The sequence below is a fragment of the Equus przewalskii genome, chromosome 24 (genome assembly GCF_037783145.1).
Source record: "Equus przewalskii isolate Varuska chromosome 24, EquPr2, whole genome shotgun sequence".
NCBI lineage: Eukaryota > Metazoa > Chordata > Mammalia > Perissodactyla > Equidae > Equus > Equus przewalskii.
The window spans coordinates 22,773,839-22,794,718 of NC_091854.1; the positions used below are offsets into that span (position 1 = coordinate 22,773,839).

At 40.8% G+C, this 20,880-nt stretch overlaps 1 protein-coding gene across 1 annotated transcript in view; it reads left to right on the top strand.

Moving 5' to 3' along the window:
- CRYZ (crystallin zeta) overlaps positions 1 to 17,230 on the top strand; it is a 24,730-nt gene extending 7,500 nt beyond the window's left edge. Inside the window, exons 4-9 of the mRNA XM_008525039.2 lie at positions 2,986 to 3,149; positions 7,746 to 7,797; positions 11,676 to 11,825; positions 15,028 to 15,129; positions 15,229 to 15,324; positions 15,762 to 17,230. Of these exons, the coding sequence (XP_008523261.1) occupies positions 2,986 to 3,149; positions 7,746 to 7,797; positions 11,676 to 11,825; positions 15,028 to 15,129; positions 15,229 to 15,324; positions 15,762 to 15,923 (726 nt within the window). The 3' untranslated portion in view covers positions 15,924 to 17,230. The remainder of the gene's footprint in view (positions 1 to 2,985; positions 3,150 to 7,745; positions 7,798 to 11,675; positions 11,826 to 15,027; positions 15,130 to 15,228; positions 15,325 to 15,761) is intronic.
- The last annotated feature ends 3,650 nt before the right edge of the window (positions 17,231 to 20,880 follow it).

Genomic DNA, 20,880 nt, shown 5'->3' on the forward strand with positions numbered 1-20,880 from the left:
TGACTCAGACCAAGGGGACTGAGTCAATGACAATGTTATAGTGAGGGCTTTTGTTATTTATATGCCAAAAGACTTAGAAAACGTAGATAGCATATTCATGGTCTAGCATCTTTCCTCATAATTCCTTGACCTCCTCAACTTTGGCAGCACATATACCAAAATTGGACTGAGACTGAGATTAATGCTGCCCTGCACAGGAAGAGAGGCGGATTCCTACACTTTCCACTCCTCAGCCTGTGGCAATCTGGCTTTTGCCCCCATCGCTTCACTGGAATGATTCTTGGATTCTTGCTAATGTCACTAATGGCCTCTATATTGCTGGAGTTAATGGGCCCTTTTATGTCATTATCTCTCTTGACTTCTCTGTGACATCTGACACTCTCAGCCACTTACTTTTTCTTAAAAAAACTTTTCCTTCAGCTTCTGTGACACCATTGTCTCCTGCTTTCCTCCCTGCTTCCTCTCCGGACATTCTTTCTCAAGCCTCTTTTTCTCTGGGTGCTCCTCAAATCTTAGTGTTGCCCAAGGCTCTCAGTCCCTACTTAGACATCTGCTCTTTGTATTGTTACCTTCTTCTTATCACGCATGATGTCTTTAGCTTAGAATTTTCTACTAAGCTCTAGACCTGTCCTGTCCAATACAGTAGCCACTAGCCACATGTGGCTATTTAAAATTCAAATTAAATTAAAATAAACAAGTCACTGCCTCAGTCACACTAGCAACATTTCAAATGCTTAATAGCCCCATGCGTCTGGAGGGTCCTGTATTGGACAGAACTGATGTAGAACATTTCCGTCATCACGGAAAGTTGTTGGAGAGAATGGGATCCACACTGTCAGCCTCCAGGAACCCCTTACTCCGTGTCTAAAACCGAGCTTGGCTTATCTCCCATCAGATCTGCTCCTCTCTCTTGTGACTGTCTTGGTGACTTCTGGGGTTTGACTTACTCCTTTACTCTCCCTCACTCAGCTTTCCCCTTACTAAAACCCTTTTCTCTCTCCTCTTTCTAATCCCACTGCCTGTAGTTTCATTCAGGTTATTTTACCTAGTCCCTTACCTGGATTTCTGTAACAGATGCTTAATTTACCCCCCCCCCCCCCGCCCCTCTTGAATCTATCCTTGCTTTCTAAGGAGTAATTTTCTGAAATGTAATTCTGATTGTTTTATACCTCTGTTTTAATTCTTGCATTAATTCCTTGTAGATTTCAGGGTATTGTTGAAACTGCTTATGTTTTGAAGGAAGATTGTTTCATGCTCTCTCTCCCACCTTTCCATTCTTATCTCCCATTCCTTCTCGCCCTGTAGTTTATTCTTTAGTAATGAGTTTGGTTCTTCCCTGCACATCCCATGCTCTTTCATCTCTGTGTCTTTGTTCATACTGCTTCTTCTGCTTGGCAGGATTAAACTGAAACTTATAAACACGGATTCAAGGGATTTTACACCCTAGCTTTAATTTCTTTTCATTTTACCTCCTGAAGCTATTATATTCCATACATCGGACCACTTACTCATTGGGGATGAATGCTGGCGATTTCTCAGCATCTGTTCCTGTCACTATTCCTTTACTTTGTCTCCTTCACCTCTAATGACTCTTCCCAGTTATGCTTTTCAAAATCTTGTCCTATCCTTCCAGACCGACCTCAAATATGAGCTTCTCAGTGAAGCTATTCTTGATTCCCTCAACTGAGAAATCATTCCTTTCTTTTTCTTATACTTATCTTTGATGGCTCATCATGTTTGCCCTGCTTTGTAATTCCTTCTATCCCTTTCTTCTCTCTCTTCCTAGAGTTTAAGCTGCTTGAGATTAAGGAGCATGTTTTGCTATTAATAATCCTCACAGAGCTTGAAGCAATGCTTCCCATATAGTGGATTCTTAGTGAATGTTTGGGTTGTATTGAAATCAATGCAAGATGTTTTGAAGCTGTAAAAACAGGATTAATCTCAACACAGTCATTCTTGACCATTTGCAGGCAACGCTGTTGAGCACTGATGCTTACCTTTGACTCCTCGATGCCTTTGAATCTTGTTTGTCAATCCCCTACTCCACAGTGCTGTTACTTTTTCAGATCTCTTTATAATAGGACAAATTCAAGAATGCTGAGAGTTACTGCCTTAATGTTTTGCTTATTCCAAGGAATATTTACATTTTCTTTCAAGAAAGAGAAGTTAGGGCAGGTGTCTGCAGCGGGCAGGCTGATTTCCTAGCATGCCGGTCCTACTGGGCAGGCCTGTCACGCTCGCACAGTGCCTCACCTCACCTTCCGTTACACATCTGCTGTTCAATAGAGAGGCCCTGGCAGATGTTTATGGAGAGTTTGCTGTGTTTGTGGTGCCCTGACAAGTGAAGACACCTATCCTGGCTTATCCTGCTGTTGGGATCCGGGAGGAGTTTCCTGCTTTTTGGTATATGCATGCAAAGTGAGGGAAATGCTGGTTGAGGAAATCTATGGAAAGGATTTAGAACAGGTATTTAGTGTGTGGAAGAAACTTTACATTTTATTTTTTTCTTCTCTGTAGTATTTTAGGCAAAAAACGATTTGTATTAACTGCCATTTACTGACTGCTTGACCTGAGCAAGTTACTGAACTTCTTTTTGCCTCAATTCCCTTACCTGTATAGTGGGATTAGTCTCAAATGGGGATGATAAAAGTTTTTATCTCATAGGCTGTTGTGAAGATCAAATTAAATGTTACTCAGAAGAGTCTTAATGCAGGGCCTAGCACAATGACCTCTCAGTAAAGCCTAGTTATTCATTCTAGGGGTTCTCTTGCGTCTTTTCCTATTTCTCTTAATTTTTCTTCTCACCGGTTCCCATTAATAAAACATTTAAAAATGTTCAGTACTTTAAGGTTATTTTTATAAGACTTTAAGATGTAGAAAACAATATATGAATACTTCTTGTTAAAAAGGCTGCATTATAAAAGATTGTACCCATTTTGACATTTTTAATCCCTGGTGCATTTATGAATTTATTGCTTTTCCCAGAAAGGTGACAGAGTTTTCACTACCGGCACGCTCTCCGGGGGCTATGCAGAGTATGCTCTTGCAGCAGATCACACTGTGTACACGCTGCCAGGGAGACTGGACTTTAAACAAGGAGCCGCCATCGGTATCCCATATTTTACTGCGTACCGAGCTCTGTTCCACAGGTGATTATATAGCCCACACCAAAGAGGGCACTACTAATTGCCTTCCTTCCTAACATCCGTCCATCCATCTATCTATCATTTTTGGTTACCAATTAGTTACCATTAAGCTTTTATGGTGTACAAGCTGTGCTAATTTGGGAGATTATTCTAATCACTGGGGATACAAAGAAGAGCAAAACACTGTCTTTGTCTCCAAGATCCTCATAGTCTAGTTAGGGAGATATACATAGGAATACTATTTACATACAGTGTGAAAAGGACAGTGATAGAGATGTCTGTAGGGATTTATGAGATCACAAGGGATGTGCCCTGGTGATGAGGTAGAGCTTCCTGAAAAGGTGTAAAACTTAGATTATTTTAAAGCTATGGTTTAAAAAATCTCATTATCCAGCCGTGGAAACTAATTGCTGCAATTTGAAAATGTAGTATAGGGCCCCACCCTAGACCCACTGGTCAGTTTCCATGGCTGGGATATGAGAACCTATATTTTAATCAAATTCCTTAGGTATTTGAAAAGGATCAGAATTAGGAATTGCTGGGGGAAGAGTAGCTGGGAGGGGAGAGAGCATTCTAGACAATAGGAGTAGCCTGGTGTGTGGGGAAAAACATCATGGCATCTGGGGAGAGCTGTAGCAATTTGGTTTTGTTGGATAGAAGATTTTGAGGCAAAGAGTGGCAAAGAGTAAGGTTGGACATAGTAATCTCTCAATCAATGTTAGCTGTCATCATCAAATAGGTAGATTTCAGATTCTCAAAAGCTAGATTATAGAGCTCACACATTGTTCTGTGAGGGATTGGCGGTCATGAAATGCTTTATTCAGGAGAGTGATAGTGTCATGTTTGTGTTTTAATGAGATCACTTATCTGCTGTGTAAAGGATGGATTTGATGACAGGAATGGAGAAAGAGATGGAAGGATCTTATGGTAGTGTCCTCTAGGCCAAATTCTTAGGGGCCAGAGCAAGGGTCATGCGAGAAAAGGTAGAGGGGAAGGGACAACTATTAGGGGGTAAAATCAGGACTATTGGGCGACTGTTTGCATGTGAAGAATGAGGGAGAGGAGAGCTTAAGAATACTTCCAGCTTTCTAGCTCGAGTCATGTCTAACTGTGACAAAGAAAAGGAGGAAAAACTTTTAAAGGGAAGCTGAGTTCAGTTTTGGACTTGAAACCGACATGGATGTCATAATGGAGAAGTCCAGCAGCCTGGTGGATGAAAGTCTGACACTTGAAGGCTAGGGATATAAATTTGGGGATATCAGCATGTGGGTGAGAGTTGACGAGATAAAAGTGATTGAAATCCCTCAGGGAATGAGAAGAACAGCGGAGTGAGAATAGAACCTTAGTGAATATCAACATTTAAGAGTATGGTCAGACATAGAGGTCAGAGTCCTAAAAGAACCAAAGAGAGTGTATCCCAAGGCCAAGAGAGTCTAGAGGTCATGGTGTCCATTAAACGTCTGTTAAGCTCATGGGCTTTGAAGACAGGAAGACTTGGGTTAGAATACTGTCTTCCCCTGCTACTAGCTAGAAGACCCTGGTCAAGGTTCTTCCCTGTCTCATCTGCAGCTTACTGATTGAAAAACTAACAGCACCTTCCTCATAGGGGTGTGGTGAGAATGAAGTGAGGTAACACATGTAAACCTCTTAATACAGAGCCCAGCGCAGGGTAAGTGCTCAATCAGCATTGATAGTGTTAGGGGTGGAGGCTGGTATTGCTACCAAGAAGGGAAGCTAGCTGTCAAATACAGCAGTGAATAAAATGACAGTTGGGCTTAGCAATTAGGAGGTCATTGGTGACTTTAGTTAGATCATTTCAGTAGAGTGGTGGGACAGGAGCTTGATTGAGTAGGTTGAAGAAGAAAGAGGAAATCAATTCCTTGAATGGAGACTATTCTTTTTAAAAATGGGGGAGGCAGAAAGGAGGGAGTAGAAGAGTATTTGAGGAAAGTGTGGAGACAAAAGGGTTTTTTTAAGGATGGACAAGACTGAGAAAGGATCTAGCAAAGAGGGAGAGATTGAAGGTTTGGAAGAGAGGGCAGAGTGGCAGATGGAACAAGATCCTGTATAAGGCAAGGTGGAAAGGACTTATGACACAGGTAGAGAGATTGGCTTCAAATATCGAAAGGACAGCGCATCCGTTAAACCTAGAAGAGGCAAAGATGGTATAATTACGGAACAGTTTGTGGGGAGGGGATGGGATGTTGAAGGAACTCAGATGTGATTCCTTCACTTTTCATAGTTAAATAGGAGATAAGTGACCTTTTGAGAATCAGAACGGAAGGGGCACCAAAATGCATGGTCATGTGATTTCTTTTTTTCATAGACTTAAGCCATTTGGATAAATTATCAGGGAAGTTAGATTTTAATAATAATCCAGGTCAGGAATATTAGTGGCAAAATAGACTAGTGCAAAGGAAATGAGAGCACTGGAGAGAAAGAGAGAGAAGTTGGGGCAATCTACTAGTGGGTCCAGGCTGGCTGGGGAAGGAAGGGAGGCCAGGAGCAGCAAGTGGGCAGAAATAGAGCAACTGAGAGACAGCAGTCTCTGTGAATCTTGAAGCTGAAGACAAGGTTTTTAGAAAATATGGGTTTACAGAATTAGGATAGGAGATTGCTGTGATAATATTGATTTAAGTGTCTCATATTTCTCAGGTAGAGTGGTCGGGGGTGTTACCAGGTTTAGCCCTGGGAGTGGCTAAAGTGGAGGAGAATTCAGGAATTCTGATGCAAGGTTTTCCTCCAGGCGAATGTTGAAATCTCCTTGATTGGGCCTGGATTTGAGGTGGAAGAGACGGCCTATGTGCCAGGTACTAGTCTTTAGTGACTAGAAGCGAGTCGGGGACAGCAGCATGGAAGGCCAGGCCGTGTGTTGGAGCACCTGCCATGAGCCTCAGGGGGAGGTGACTGTATTAGTCCGAGTTCTTCAGAGAAACAGAACCAAGAGAATGTGGAGGGGAATGGGGGTGGCGGGGGCGGGGCAGTTTTTGAGGAATTGGCTCATGTGATTGTGGAGGCTTGGTGAGTCTAAAATCTGATAGGGTGGACCAGCAGGCTGGAGGCCCAGCAAAGGGCTGCAGTTCAAGTCCAAAGGCAATCTGCTGTCAGAATCCCTCCTTGTTTGGGAGAAGTCAGTCTTTGTTCTGTGAAGGCCTTTCAGTGATTGGATGAGGCCCATCCACATTATGGAGGGCATCTGCTATTCAAAGTCTACCAATTCAGTGTTAAGCTTATCTAAAAAACACCTTCACAGAAGCATCCAGAGTAATGTTTGACCACATGTCTGGCACCATGGCTCAGCCAAGTTGGTACATAAAATTAACCATCACAGTGACTCTACATAAGGATAGAAGGATCCTAGCAGTGGGAATCTGGGAAGGGTTAGTCCTTTTTCTCCACCCACCCCAGGCCCAGGGGTTTAGGAGAATGGGCTCTTAGTGTCTGAGGGGTTGTTTGTAAGATAAAAAAAAATTCATTAGGAAGTATTTCATAGCCCATAGAGTAACTTTAGTTATCCTATTCCCTTACATTTGTATTATACTTTTTAGAATGTAAAGTGCTTTGGTGACAGCTATCTCAGTTTATCATTTCATACCCTCAGTTTAACTCCCTGCCCTCAGTGTCCTTATCTCCAACCCAGAGTGTTGGAGAAATAATCTTTGTCTACTGCTCATAATTGCCATTTGTCAGCAGTTGGCACACAGCCTCGAGCCGGACTCCAGGTTACTGTGTTCTCACGCCCAGACTGAACATGATGTCTGTACAGGGTGGCCACCCCTGTTGTTCTAGAAAGTGACATCCGCCCTGAGAGGCAGATCTGGATCACACAGCAGCTGCTGGCTTGTGACATTAGCACTGGTCCGTCTGGAGTAATAAAGCAGCCCCTGTCTGTCTTGCTGCAAGTGTCTTGTTTTCAGTAGAACAGAAAAGTAGTGGTATGAACCAGAAGTAAAGAGAATATGTCATTTCACCAGAGCACCCTTAGAGGGTGCAAGGGAACCTTTGTGACAGGATTTACTGTGTTTCTTGCTCTCCTACCACTGCTGATTCAGCTTTGCTTTCTGAACCGAGGGCTTACAGGCTGTGCAACCTGGTGTTTGAGGCATGGAGAAGGAAAAATGTTCTTTAAATAGTCCAGCCGCTGTGTGTACTTGGGTGTTACTCTGGAGCACAGAGTGAGACTGGGCTATAATAAACCTGTTTTGAGACGCTGTCTGTGGGAATCTGTGGGAATGAGAGACTCCAGTGCCTCTTGGTTCAGCAATTTCACTGAACACACCTGCACGGACTGCAGCCTCTTAGAGGGTTCCACCCTGATGTGACCCTGACACCCAGCACAGTGCCTGGCACGTAGCAGACTCCCAGTAAACATGTGTCGAATGAATAAATGAATTGAAATTTCTTTTTTATCTGTGACTCTGAAGAACCGTTGTTTGAGCCCATGGAGTTTGGAGAATATCTTGGGTTGCTATCAGGATGAGTTTCCTCTTTGGGTAAGTGGTAGCTGAACTGAGGGTAGAATTTCCTTAAGGATGGTGAGAAACACCTGAACTTAATTAGCTCCAAAGGCCGGCGATGAGCCTGTGCTTTGTTTTGCAGTGCCCAGGTGAAAGCTGGAGAAAGTGTTCTGGTTCACGGGGCCAGTGGAGGAGTAAGTATTTTTTTTAAGTTTATTTTTAAATGAGCTTATGTTTGCGGGTTTCATATTCTGTTTCTTTCAAGTCAGTTTTAAAAGCCAAATTTATAAATGTAGTCAAGGGCGCTTTCTCCCTTTGTGTCGTGAAGCTTCTTTAAATTGTGTCTTCTGAAGGTGATTCCTTGTCATTAGTTTAGCATTTCTTGGTTAATAAAATTAAACAGGTTACCCCATCAAAAATGTAATATATTAGGTTTTCCCCCTTATGTTGGGTGTGGACAAGATAACCCATCTTTGTTTTTGTCTTCAGGTAGCAAATGTTATAAGAATATTTATTTGGAATTTTAAAGAGTCCTTGAAGGTTAATATAAATTCCATATTCCCTTAGATAAGGAAAGTAGGCTCATTAAGGCTTTACCTGTGTCGCCCCAGACAGCACGGCAAAGCCACACCGTGAATCCTTAGTCCTTCCCTCTCCCTTCCACTGCCTGCCTGCTGCGCTTTGATGACATTCATGGAGTGCACAGTATATGGCTGTGTCCTCAACACCGCAACCCGTGGCTTAAAATGCTAATGGAGGGGCTGGGGAGGGAGGACTCAGAATTTATCAAATAAGCCCTTCAGTGAAATCACCCAGTGCCGGGCTGTCAGAAACCTCTTCAAGAGACAGGCTGTCAGTCTGCCTCTGAGGAGCTTAGGGGGAAAGTTAGAGCTGTGAGGTTGGAATTTAACAAGAAATCCACATGACCTCTATCCTGCATGGAGAGGCTTTAGAAATTTTGGAGACAAGATTTCAAATTTTTAAAATAAAGGGCCTGGGGCTAGATGGCTCACCTTGAGAAGCTGGTTAACCCTTTCAGAGCGCTGTGTATTCCGGAGAGTAGATTGAAGGAAGTAACCTATCAAATGGCACATTGTCCCCGGAATAATGAGCGGCATTCTGAAAATGTGAATTTACCTCTAAAGGTGGCCAGGTAATACAAACAGAGAATTCAGTCCGTTGTGTTTCTCTTACTTTAGATTGGTGAATCACAGGGTTTCACCCCCAGCTTCCTCTGTACCGCAAATAGATCAATTCTGAAGGATTTCGCAGATCAGACTATTTACTAAAAAACACCAAGATTGTCTGTATGGGGCTTGGGAAAATATGAAAGACATAGCTTGGAATAAACTCCCATTGTTTAGCTTCACCAAAGAGGCTATTTTGGGGTTAAATTTTAACCCTAAATAATGAAAACATCTGTCAAACACATGCATTTATTTAAATTTCTTTGGCTTTCAGAGAGCTAACCTTGTGCTCTGTATAGAGGGAGAGATTTCAGTAGGAAGGGGAGAGAAGAGTTTAAAGAAAATCTCTTTTTATTCCCTTTACCCTTTTGTCGAAAGCCTCGTTGCTTCACCATGACTTTTTTTTAAAGGCAAAATCCGCCCTGTTCTCTGAGCTGGCTGAGTTTGTTAAATCCTCGGCTGGCAGGGGTGGGCCGGCGGCCCCGGTGTGTGCAGCGCTTCTAATGCTGCCTGCCCTATCACGGGGAAACAGCGCCGGGTTTTGTCTTGCTTCTGTTTGTACTTTCTGTCCTCATTTAATTCAAATTCCTTTGGGATTATTCTGTGTATTTAAAATGGTGTGAAATTTATGAACACAGCTATTATCCAGATATGTTGGTGGGGAGTACCCTACTTTAGTGTCAGCAAAATAAATAGAAGCAAAATATTTGACACGTAATGGTACATAATCTATTGAAGGAGTATTAGTAGCGTAATTGTTGACAAGAATAGAATAAATAGTGTCTTTAAAATAGCTATTGAGTGCCCCTTTAAAGTGGTTAGAGCATAAGTAGATGTATTTACATTAAATCTTTAGTTTAAAATGTGGTTTTAATAGAGGCCTAGTTCTTTTTAAATCGAAAATTAAAGTAGAAAAAAAATCAATCATGCTAAGCCCATAGTGATTGTATTTCATGGGATCGACTGTCTCTCCCCTCATCAGTGAGGTCCATGTGTGTGTGCTGTGGTTCAATCAAGCAGGTCACCGCCATCACCCAGCTGAGTTCAGGCTCATCACCCCCAGACGCCGTACGGTCCTGAAGGTCTGGTTCAGGCCTGGGAGTCTGTGATTCTGTTACAATTTTAATTAGTTTCTGTCATCATTTTTCGGTTGTCACGACTGGGTAGAGGTTGGCATCTAGTGGGTGGAAGCCAGGCATGCTTCCAGCCATCCTTCTATTCACAGGATAGCCCCACAACAAGGAATTCCAGCCCCAAATGTCAAAGGGCCAAGTTTGAGAAACCCTGCTCTAAATATACCTGTACCGTTCGTTTGACATGTAACCAAACATGTATTTCCTAGTACTGCAATTTAAATAATGGCCTTTACCTATATTCCTAACTGCTTTCATTTCTCATTTAAGCACATTTATCTGATGATCTAGTGATTTCATCTGATCCCATGGCTTAAATACCATCTATAAACTGATGAATCTCAAATTCATATTTCCAACTCTGAACTTTCAGCTCCATGCCCGTATTCAGCTGATTACTGAACGTCTTCAGTTAGGTGAGCAGTGTGCAGCGCAGCGTGTTCAAAGGGAAGTGATGCTGACACAGGCTTGATTCTCCCTCTTTCTTAGCCTCGGTAATCTACCCAGTTAATCTGGCCATAGACCTAGGAGACATCCTTGATTTTTCTCTTTTCCTCACCTCTCACATTCAGCCTCTAAGGAAGACCCAGTCTTCCTATTCCCATTTTCCCCTCACCTTTCTTTTTGCCTCTCCTATAATTGGAGTGTTCTTTTGAAAGCCTAAATCGGATCATATCACCCTCCTGCTTAAGCTCTTCAGCAGTTCTGCATAGTTCTTCAGTATACTCCAAAGCCTTTACCTCCAAGGGTCTGTGTGCCTGGCATCTCTATGTCCCTGTGGCTTCACCTTCCACTGTCTCCCACGTGCCCCGCCCTCAAGCCACATTGACCCTCTTTCTGTCCTTTGAACACCCCAAGCTCATTCCCACGTCACCAGGTTCACCACAACATTCTGCCCACGACATTCTCCACGAGGTTTCCCACACCTGCCTGTGGCTCATCCCTCACTTCATTCAGGTCTCATCTCTTCCGAGTGGCCTTTCCTGACGACCTAACTAGACCCTCTCCCTGTCTCTTTCTAACCCAATAGACTGTTTTTTTTCATGGCACCTTTAATTTTCTGAATTTACTTTATTCATTCATTTGTTAGTGTGTTTATTATCTTCCCCCTTCCTTAGAATGTCGGTTTCTTACATGAAGTACCATGTCTAGCACATAGTAAACTCTCAATGATCATATATGGATAAATAAATTAATTTGTCCATGTACTTGTCTCTTCCACTTAAATGAGAGCAGTCTTACATTTGTTATATAGTATTTTATATGTGCAGTTAAAGTATGAAGTCAGCATATTTGGATTATCTTTAAGCCCATCCCCCTTTGTGCAAAGCAGATGCTAGGTAAACCCTTTCATGCAGTGGTTAAAAGCTCAGGATCTCCAGTCCAATCTGGTCCAGCTCTGGGATTGGCCCTGATTCCATCTCCGTGACCTGAACAAGTTACTTACATTTTATAAGCTTCAATTTTCTCATCTCTAGAATATGGATGATAGTAGTATCTACTTCACAGGCTCATTCTGAGGATGAAATAAAGCAGTGCATAGGAAAGCTTTAGTTTGGTACCTGACACATTCATTGTAAATGTTCCATAGAACTTAGCCAGTGCTGTTCTCGTTTCTTCATTTAGACTCGAAGTTCCTTGAGGACAGGGTAGGACCTAGAAGCACCTTGAGTTCACTATATGTATTTAATAAATGTTTGCAGGGATGCAAAGAATCAAAAACTGCTGTGTTAATTTTGTTTTGTTCTTCAGGTTGGACTAGCAACATGCCAAATTGCTAGAGCTTATGGCTTAAAGGTTTTGGGCACAGCTGGTACTGAGGAAGGACAAAAAGTTGTTCTGCAAAATGGAGCCCATGAAGTGTTTAATCACGGAGAAGTTAATTATATTGATAAAATTCAGGTAAAATTGTTCTACAATTTTCTAGTAAAATTTTGTTTCTTGGGAGACTTGCATTTTTTTGGTAAGTTCTTTTATCAACTACTCTCTTAAAGTTCTTTGCTCCTTTTTTTAATGCGTATGTGTTTTTTTATGCCTATGTGTGTTTAAAGTTTTAATTAATTTAAAGGGTAGAGATGTCTAATTTTCAAACCTTCACTATCATTTCTGTCTTATGTTTATCAGATAAAATATAGCCTTTCTAGAGTCTTATAGCTATAAAAATTGGTACTCCTTAATACAAATCACATTTTAAGTAAAGCCAAAGCTTTGTATTTGGAGTTGTGAGGTGTTCTTTCTTTTCTTTTGACATCTGTATATACTGTCAAACAATTACCATAGTAAGTCTAGTTAACATCTGTCACCACAGAGTTACAAATTTTTTTTCTTGTGATGAGAACTTTTAAAATCTCCTCTCTTAGCAACTTTCAAATATGTAGTACAGTATTATTAACTATAGTCACCGTGCTGTACATTACATCCTCATGGCTTATTTATTTTATAACTGGAAGTTTGTACCTTTTCACCCCCTTCACCAATTTCGCCCACCCCACCAACCCCCACCTCTGGCAACCATAATATGTTCTTAATATAATTTGTATTGGTGTAAATTTTCCATGGAAAGTTAGGTGTCCACAGATTACAAACTGGATCTGTCTGGCCTAGGGAATAACGTTTATTATTAACTGGATGCTTTGGAGGAATAATGACTACCTATCCAAAGTGGTGAGGCAGCTTTAGTTAGTTGTTGCATATATTCCATTACTGCAAGAGAATTCAAGAAGATTCTGAAGTTCTCCATATGTACTGTTGTAGCAATTTACTAAACACTGATTACTTTGCTAATCCTCAAACTAGTTGCTTATGTAGAGAAAGAATTAGAATTTTTCAGGTGCTGATTACTGTGTAAACTAGGTAATTACAAACTGAGGAACAATATGAGTGAGAGTTTGTTTATTACCACCAAATCATGAGGCCAAGAAAACTGAGAAAAGGCACTCCTTCATTATGTTAGGAAACCTAAAATTAATTGAGTATTCACTCCTGATGCCATTATCCAAGAGTATTTACAAAGGCAAAAAATGGCCAGTTATTTTAAGAATATGTTTTTGTTTTGCAGTAATGTAATTTTAAGACCATGAGGTCTTGTAGCTTCCATCTCTTCTGTTGGTTCCTTCTGCTTAAGTCTCTCTCATTCTTCACGTCATTCTCTTAACCTTTTATCTCACCCCACTCCTCTGCTTTACCACCAAACTTCTTGAAAAAGTAGTGAGTACTTAATCCTTTCACTTCCTTACCTCCTATCACCTCACATTGCTTTTTACTTCCACCCTCACTACTTACACTGCTCCTTAGAGGTGCTAAGCTCCTCTTACCAGTCTGCTGTTCTTGTCTTAGTCCTCATCCTGTTTGAGTTTTCAGCAACAGTTGACGCTGACCACATCTCCTGGAAACTGGTTCTCCTCTTACTTCCCTGACTTCATTTTCAGTCCTCTTCCTCTTCGTATTACTTAAATGTTGATGTTCCTTAGGTTTTTTCCCTTGGTTTCTCATCTTCTCTGGTGCTAGCCCTTCATCCCAATCAATCTGATATATGCCCATGGCTCCAGATAGTACCCGTATACTGTGGATTTCCAACGCTGTCTCTGACCTGATCAGCCTACTAGACATCATCACTCATCTGGTCACCCAAGACAGAAACGCATGTTTCATTTTTTATTTCTATCTTTTAATCACCATTCTCCCCCCGACCCAGGAACTTGGTCACCTCATTCTATCAGTTTCATCTCTCACATGCCTTTCATATATAGCTCTTTTTCTCTATGCTCTTCACCAATGTGACTGAGTTTAGTCCTCAATCTCCTCAGCCTTGACTATTAGTTATCACTGAGCTTATATCCCCTTTTATCTTCTCTGCTGCCTCCAGAGTTATTTGGTTCACCTTTAAAAAAAAAAAAATACCTCCAGAAATAACTAAAATGGGAGCTTCGTGAGGATAGGAATTTTTGTCCCTTGTTCCCTGCTGCACCTCCAGAGCCTAAAACAGTGCTTGACGCAAAAATTAATTAATACCTGTCCCCAAAAAGTCCAAATCCTTCAACGTGGCATTCAGTGTATTTTTACAATTTGTACCAGTTTACGGTCTCTTCCTACCTCTTCCTTCCCCACCCCCAGCCTCCCCAATTACATACTCCTGCTCTGCTGGGCTCCTTTCCAATCCCGCCTTGTACTCTCAGTTCCTACATCATTGCTTTTCTGTTTCTTCTGTCCAGACCATCTCTGCTTCCCCTTGCTCCTCTTCCTTCCTTTTTGCTTAAGGAACTCCTATTCATCACTCGCTGCCCACATCATCATCTCTGTGGAGCTTTCTCTGACCATTACAGGTGATCAGAGTTGTAACTTTTTTTTTCTCTATAGCCTATGGTTTATTTCGACTAACATAGTACTTAGCCCATTACATTACAGCTATGACTGTAGAATCTTCCATCTTTCTCCCTGGCTTTGTTTTGAACTCCCTATGTCCATCTTTGAATTTCCAGTACCTAGCACAGTGCCTGACATAGATATTCCTTTTTTTGTTAAAATAAAATGAATATAAGGCAGATATGTGTAACTTATTTAAGAACTAGTTTTGAATGTTGGGAACCAACATCTGAGAGCCCAAAAGAAAAGAAGTAGTATGCCAAGCTGTCTATAAACCACTGGGAACGAAACTGAATGCCGGCAAAAAATCTTGCAACGCCGAACAGCCAATGAGGTTTTCTTTTGTTTTTCAATAAAAATGGGAACCCCGTTGGGGTTTTGGATTTTTAACTTGTTTGTTTTCTAAGAAAATAGATTTTGAAGATAGAAAATTTTCAACCGAGGAAAAAGTATTTTATAGTCAAGTTGAGTCTAAGCATCTAAAAATTCTAGACAAATGTTATTTCATTATAGCAACTTATTTAGTACAAATGTTTATCATTTTAGATGTTGTGGCTGATACCTTAGAATTACATCAACACTTTATAAATAGATCATTTTAAAATTTGAATTATTAGTCTTAAACCTACAGCATTTTATATCATTTGAAACACATTTCTGTAATACATTGGACTATGATAACTATTTTACAGTGTTTTTTAATTGTTTTCTTATCTTGCTCTGCATTCTTTTATATAAATAGAAATCTGTTGGTGAAAAAGGAATTGATGTGATTATTGAAATGTTAGCTAATGTAAATCTTCGTAATGATTTGAATCTTCTGTCACGTGGAGGACGAGTAATAGTAAGTATTTCATTTTTTTTACCACTTTGACAATTTTACCATAATTTAACACTATTTTGCAGTAATCTTTAACCATAGATGTGTTATTTTTCCTAATAGGTTGTTGGCAGCAGAGGTCCCATTGAAATAATCCCACGAGCCACCATGGTAAAGGAATCTAGGATAATTGGAGTTTCTCTCTATTCATCAACCAAGGTAGGAAAAGAAGGGATTCTGATTTTGGTAACTTAAACATTGAGATAATTTGCCTAGTCAGGCACACTGAAAGTTTAAGTAAATGTTAAACATAGTTATCTGACTACGCGAATGGGTTAAGGATTAGTCACTAGAAGATAACTCGGGCTACAATATAATTTGTTTTCCAAATCAGGACACTTTTGAGAGAGATAGGAGATACTATTAGTAATTACTCCAGGACAATAGGTATTTTGTGAACTGAGACCGTCTCAGACAAATTGGAGTTACGGTTGCCTTATAGAAAACTACTTTTTCTGCAGTTCTGGGCAAGTTGACAAAATCCACACATTTGTAGGAAATCTTTATGCTCTAACTCTTAGATTCTGAGAATTTTTAATGCTTCTGAAAATTAAGTCATATATTCCTCTACAAAAAAACCTTTTTCTTTCACTTAGGAGGAATTTCAGCAGTACGCAGCAGCCCTTCAAGCTGGGATGCAAGTTGGTTGGTTGAGCCCTGTCATAGGTTCTCAGTATCCACTGGAGAAGGTGGTCCAAGCTCATGAAGATATCATTCACAGCAGTGGGGCTAAGGGAAAGATGATTCTTCTCTTATAATGATTAATTCTCTCTTGTGTTTCCTATGTAATGAGAGGTTTCTTACCCCAGTTTCACGTACACCATCTGTGCTTTATTTAGCATTCATTTGATTCAGCGAGTTTCTTGTATTAAAAAACAAGATTTATCTTTAGCGATCATAAGCTTTGGATACAGGTTATTTTATAGCTGGCAGTACTCTCTAAGCCTTTCACCTCAAATCAAGAAGTCTTCATAAGAGGAAGTAGAATGTCAGTGATCATAGCATTGGGGTGCATTACAGAAATTCCTAACTGATACTTGATCGTTAGTTCCACATCTTCAAGTAAAACATTCAAATTCAAAATAAGCCTGCTTGATTTCCAAGCCTGCTTCCCCTTATAAAGGTTCTTTACTCTCTAATTAGCCGAGAACTGTATTAGACTCTGAAGATTTTCTAGACTAAACAAGACCCCTTTTCCAAACTAATCTCATCTAGATCTGCAAGTGTCTTGGAAGGGCAAGATAAACAATGTCCAGAGAAATTTGTTAGTTTTCCAATATTTCCCCCAATTTTAGAACATTCACTATGTTAGTGGTTGATTACCAGTGATCCATAGATTCTGTGAGGACAGCAGCTTTATGGTTGGTATAATATGATAGTAGGTACATAGTCTCCAAATAGATACTTCTTGATTGATTGAATTTTCAAAGTAGATTTAGAATTATCTGTTTGGGGGCCAGCCCTGTGGCTGAGTGGTTAAGTTCCCGCACTCTGCTTCAGCAGCCCAGGGTTTCGCTGGTTCGGATCCTGGGTGCAGACCTAGTGCCGCTCATCAAGCCATGCTGTGGCAGTGTCCCACATAGAACTAGAAGGACCTACAATTAGGATATACGACTATGTGCTTGGGGGCTTTGGGGAGAAGAAGGAAAAAAAAGATTGGCAACAGATGTTAGCGCAGATGCCAATCTTAAAAAAAAAAAAGAATTATCTGTGTGATGGGGATGATATAAACAAATTTGATACATTAAGAATGATCTGCTTTTGCACAACCAGAGGCACTCACAGCTAGAATATACAACTGTTTACTGGGGGTCTTTGGGGAAAAGAAAAAGAAAGAAGATTGGCAACAGTTGTTAGCTCAGGAGCCAATCTTTAATCTGCTTTTGTTTTCACAACATGGTAACCTGCAATAAAGTCTACAGGGAATTAAAAACTGTGTTTATCTATTTTGTCTTTATGTGGAACTTGCCTTACCTCTCTTGCACAGCTCCTGATGGTTGCTTCATAACAGTGTTCTGTGCTGAAAGTCTTTATCAAAACTAATAAAGGGATGATTCCTTAGAAACCTTACCGTCAGTATTATGTCTGAGGAAATGGAGTTTGATTGTTATTTTTGTTTTTCTTCATATGAACACAGTTTTCTGTTGTTGCATTATGTGGTGGATTCTCTTGACCTAAGTTGTTCTGTTGAGTGACAATTTCTAGTTTGAACATGAATCCTGCTTTAATAGTGAACTGCTAACTTCCGTAATCGAGGGGTATCACTGACTTCTGCTGTATGTGCCATGGCCTAAGTGTTGCTATTAGCATTTTCTAGGCTTATTTACTATTTCTTTTATAAGTTAGCCATCCTGTGGAATAACATGCTTGATAAAAGTTTTAAAAAACAATGTCGTGAATCTAGAGACTAGCATTTTATGTACATCCTAAAATGGAGGATTCCTTCCCATACAACAAGATAAAGGAATAATTATTCTGTGAAAGTCAGTTTAATCTGTTTTCACATTTGCCTCATCTATAGAATGAGCTAAAGCCCACACTGCCTTAATACTTCACAATCCATTGATACAGTTCAGTGTATCTCAAAGCAAAACCAGTCAAACTTTATGCATTAACTACCATATTTACAGTTGTTTAGCATTGGACCTGTTCCCTGCACGAATCTCCTTCTAATTCTAGTTCTATTCTTGTCCTACCCTTCAGTCAACTGTTTTCACTGCACCGTTGGGGCCTAGAGCCTAAGGGCTACCACACCAGTCGCCAGCATCTGTCCAGATACAAAGTAGAGAGTAACCCACAGAATCAACAAGCGTCATTTCACGCCTCAGCCTGCTATTTCTGTTCCTGTTTCCTTTGACCTTAGATTTATATTTGCTGAGAATCATATAACGTGTTAGAGATCAAGTGGATCAGCCACCCTGAGCTAAGAAGGTGGAACAACGTGCCAAAGGTGACATGATGAGTAGATTCAAACTCAGCCAACATTTTATAGTAGGCTTTTGATATAAAACCTGAATTTTAATTTCCAGGCCTTTGGATTTCCTGGCTTACTATACCTCTAGCTACTTTAGGAGCTGAGCTGCCTGCTTTCCAGCCTCATTTTGCCTGAGATTCCTAGTTCATGCCCCTATTAATCATCCTTGCATCAGTTGTCACTTTCCTCCTGATTGGATAGTCGTTTATGAAGGGATTATTCTATTCATCCATTAGTTCAAAATATTTACTGAGTGCTTAGAGTTTGAGAAGGCACTGTGCTGGAATTTGAGGATACTAGGATGTATAAGATAGTCCACATACTTGACTTACAGTTGAGCAGGGACAAGAGCCAAGTAAAACTTTTTAGAGTATTGTGTACGTGTATATACAGTCATGCATTGCTTAACGACAGGGATATGTTCTGAGAAATGTGTTGTCAGACGATCTCACCATTGTGTGAAATCATAGTGTGTACTTACACAAGCCCAAATGGTATAACCTGCTACACACCTAGGCTATTTGGTACTAATTTTATGGAACCACCATTGTATATGTGGTCTGTCATTGACTGAAACATCATTATGCGGTGCATGAATGTATATATCTATACACACATGTGCATTATACATACATGTGTATGTATAAAGAGATTTATTTCTAAGAGTTTCCTCATGCAGTTATGGGGGCTGACAAGCCCAAACCTATGGGGCAGGCCAGCAGGGTTTCTATATTGCAGTATTAAGGCAGAATTCTTTCTCTAGGAAATCTCAGGTTTTGCTCTTAAGGCTTTCAACTGATTGAATGAGGCCCACCTGCATTACTGAGGATCATCTTTTTAAAGTCAACTGGTGGTGACCCTTTGTAAACAAAACATGATGACATTATGTTGACAAAGAAAACTAACCATCACAAGAGGGTGACACAGGGAGACAATGAGGGGCCCTTCTACTTTATATGTGGGAGACCACCACAGCGTGACTTGATAAGCGGTATGTAGGTCTGCAACCAGGATCCAAACCCGCGAACCGTGGGCCAGTGAAGTGGAGTGCACGAACTTAACCATTATACCACCAGGCTGGCTCCCACATTTAATATTTTTGATGCATTTGTTATCTCCCTTTCTCCATAGTAGCTTTGGCCATGAAAGAACAAAATAATCTGGATGCATCCAAAAGGGGGAAAAAAAATCAAATAGCATTTTATAATGTCCTTAGCTCGGCTTTATTGAGGCAAGAAATTCTCTGTGTGCCAAGGGGCATCCATAATTTACGGTATGAAGAGCTTTTTTTCTGCACAAGATAACTCTCAGGAACAGAACAACCTCTCAGGTCACTTTGACCTGGCTCTCAGCTGTCTCAACTGCGTCTCAGACAGGAAAACACCCAGCTCAATGCTTAATTTTATTTCAACACTACCGCTTTTTAGTACAGTGATTTTTTTTTTTAAAAGTCGTTTGAAAATTGTAAGAAAATTTTACTAATCGATAGGGCTTTAGGAATAGCTCATATTGGGAGAACTTCCTACGTCCACGGAAAGAGCCTAGGAAATGTTACATCGCAGAAAGAAATCTAGACTCTCTTTGGTCTGTGTCAGTGAGCACTGAGTACTGATGCAGACAGTCTATATATGTTCTTTTCAAGTGAGTCTAAATCCCAAACCCATCATATGATATAGATGCTCATTAAATGTGTGTTAAACATGGCCGGGGATTAGTGGTCCCTGATTGTCCTTTCCCAGCTTCATGTAAAAATACCCACAGAAACTGAAATAGTACTAGAAACTAAAGATAAACGGAAACTCTGCCAAAATCCACTCGGAATTTATGCTAACTCCAGAGTCAATCACTGAATACATTGACCCAAATTAACTGCAGAGTAGGTAGGGAAAAGCCATAACTCAGACACTGCCTCTAACTCGGGTCAAAGGAGCTGCACTGCCTGGAAAATCAAGCCCTTATTGCCCAGCCACCATCTGAGCTAGCTAGAGTTGAGGTCTGTGCCCACCCCTCAGCATCCCTCAGCTCCTTGCTTTTGCCTGCATTTTAGAGACGATCGATTTCAACTTTTGGCACCACTGCAGATTCAGGAGGGAGGGGACGTTGCAGCCTTGGATATTCAGTCACCACGAAGAAAACCTTGTAGAAGGGCGGAGAGTGGAGGATCCCTGGATTGTAGCAAATGCTGGGGAGTGTACAACAGTTGAACAAAGAACATTTGTCTGGCTCCAGCAAAGCCAGATGATCTAAGAATTGGAGCAGAAGATGCTCATGCCTCAGCCCAGCAGCCAGATAGTGACACAAGGTCCTTATGAGGCCACCTCACTCCAGGTATAGATCCGAAAGGAACTGAGCTCCCTTGTGAGCAGGGAGGAGGCCCAAGGGCACATGAAACCCCCTGGTGGGGTTAAGAGCTTGGGTAATGGAGGCAGAAGACCTGGCTTTAAATCCTGGCTCTACTGCTGACCAGCTGTGGGGTCTGGGGCAGATTATCCAGTCATTTTGGCTTTTGATTTCCTCACATTTAACATGGGAGTGATATCTACCTCAGAGTTTGCAGAACGTAGGCAAGCTAATGTCTGTGAAGTACTTCGCACTCACTTGTACAAAGAAGTATGTAAATAATCTTTCATTTTTATTAGTTGTAAAGAAAGGATAAGTTGAGATAAACAGGAGGAATGAAAGGGGATCATCCTGAAATATACAAAAAATAAAAGGAAACCCAAATGCAAATTCCCGTGGGC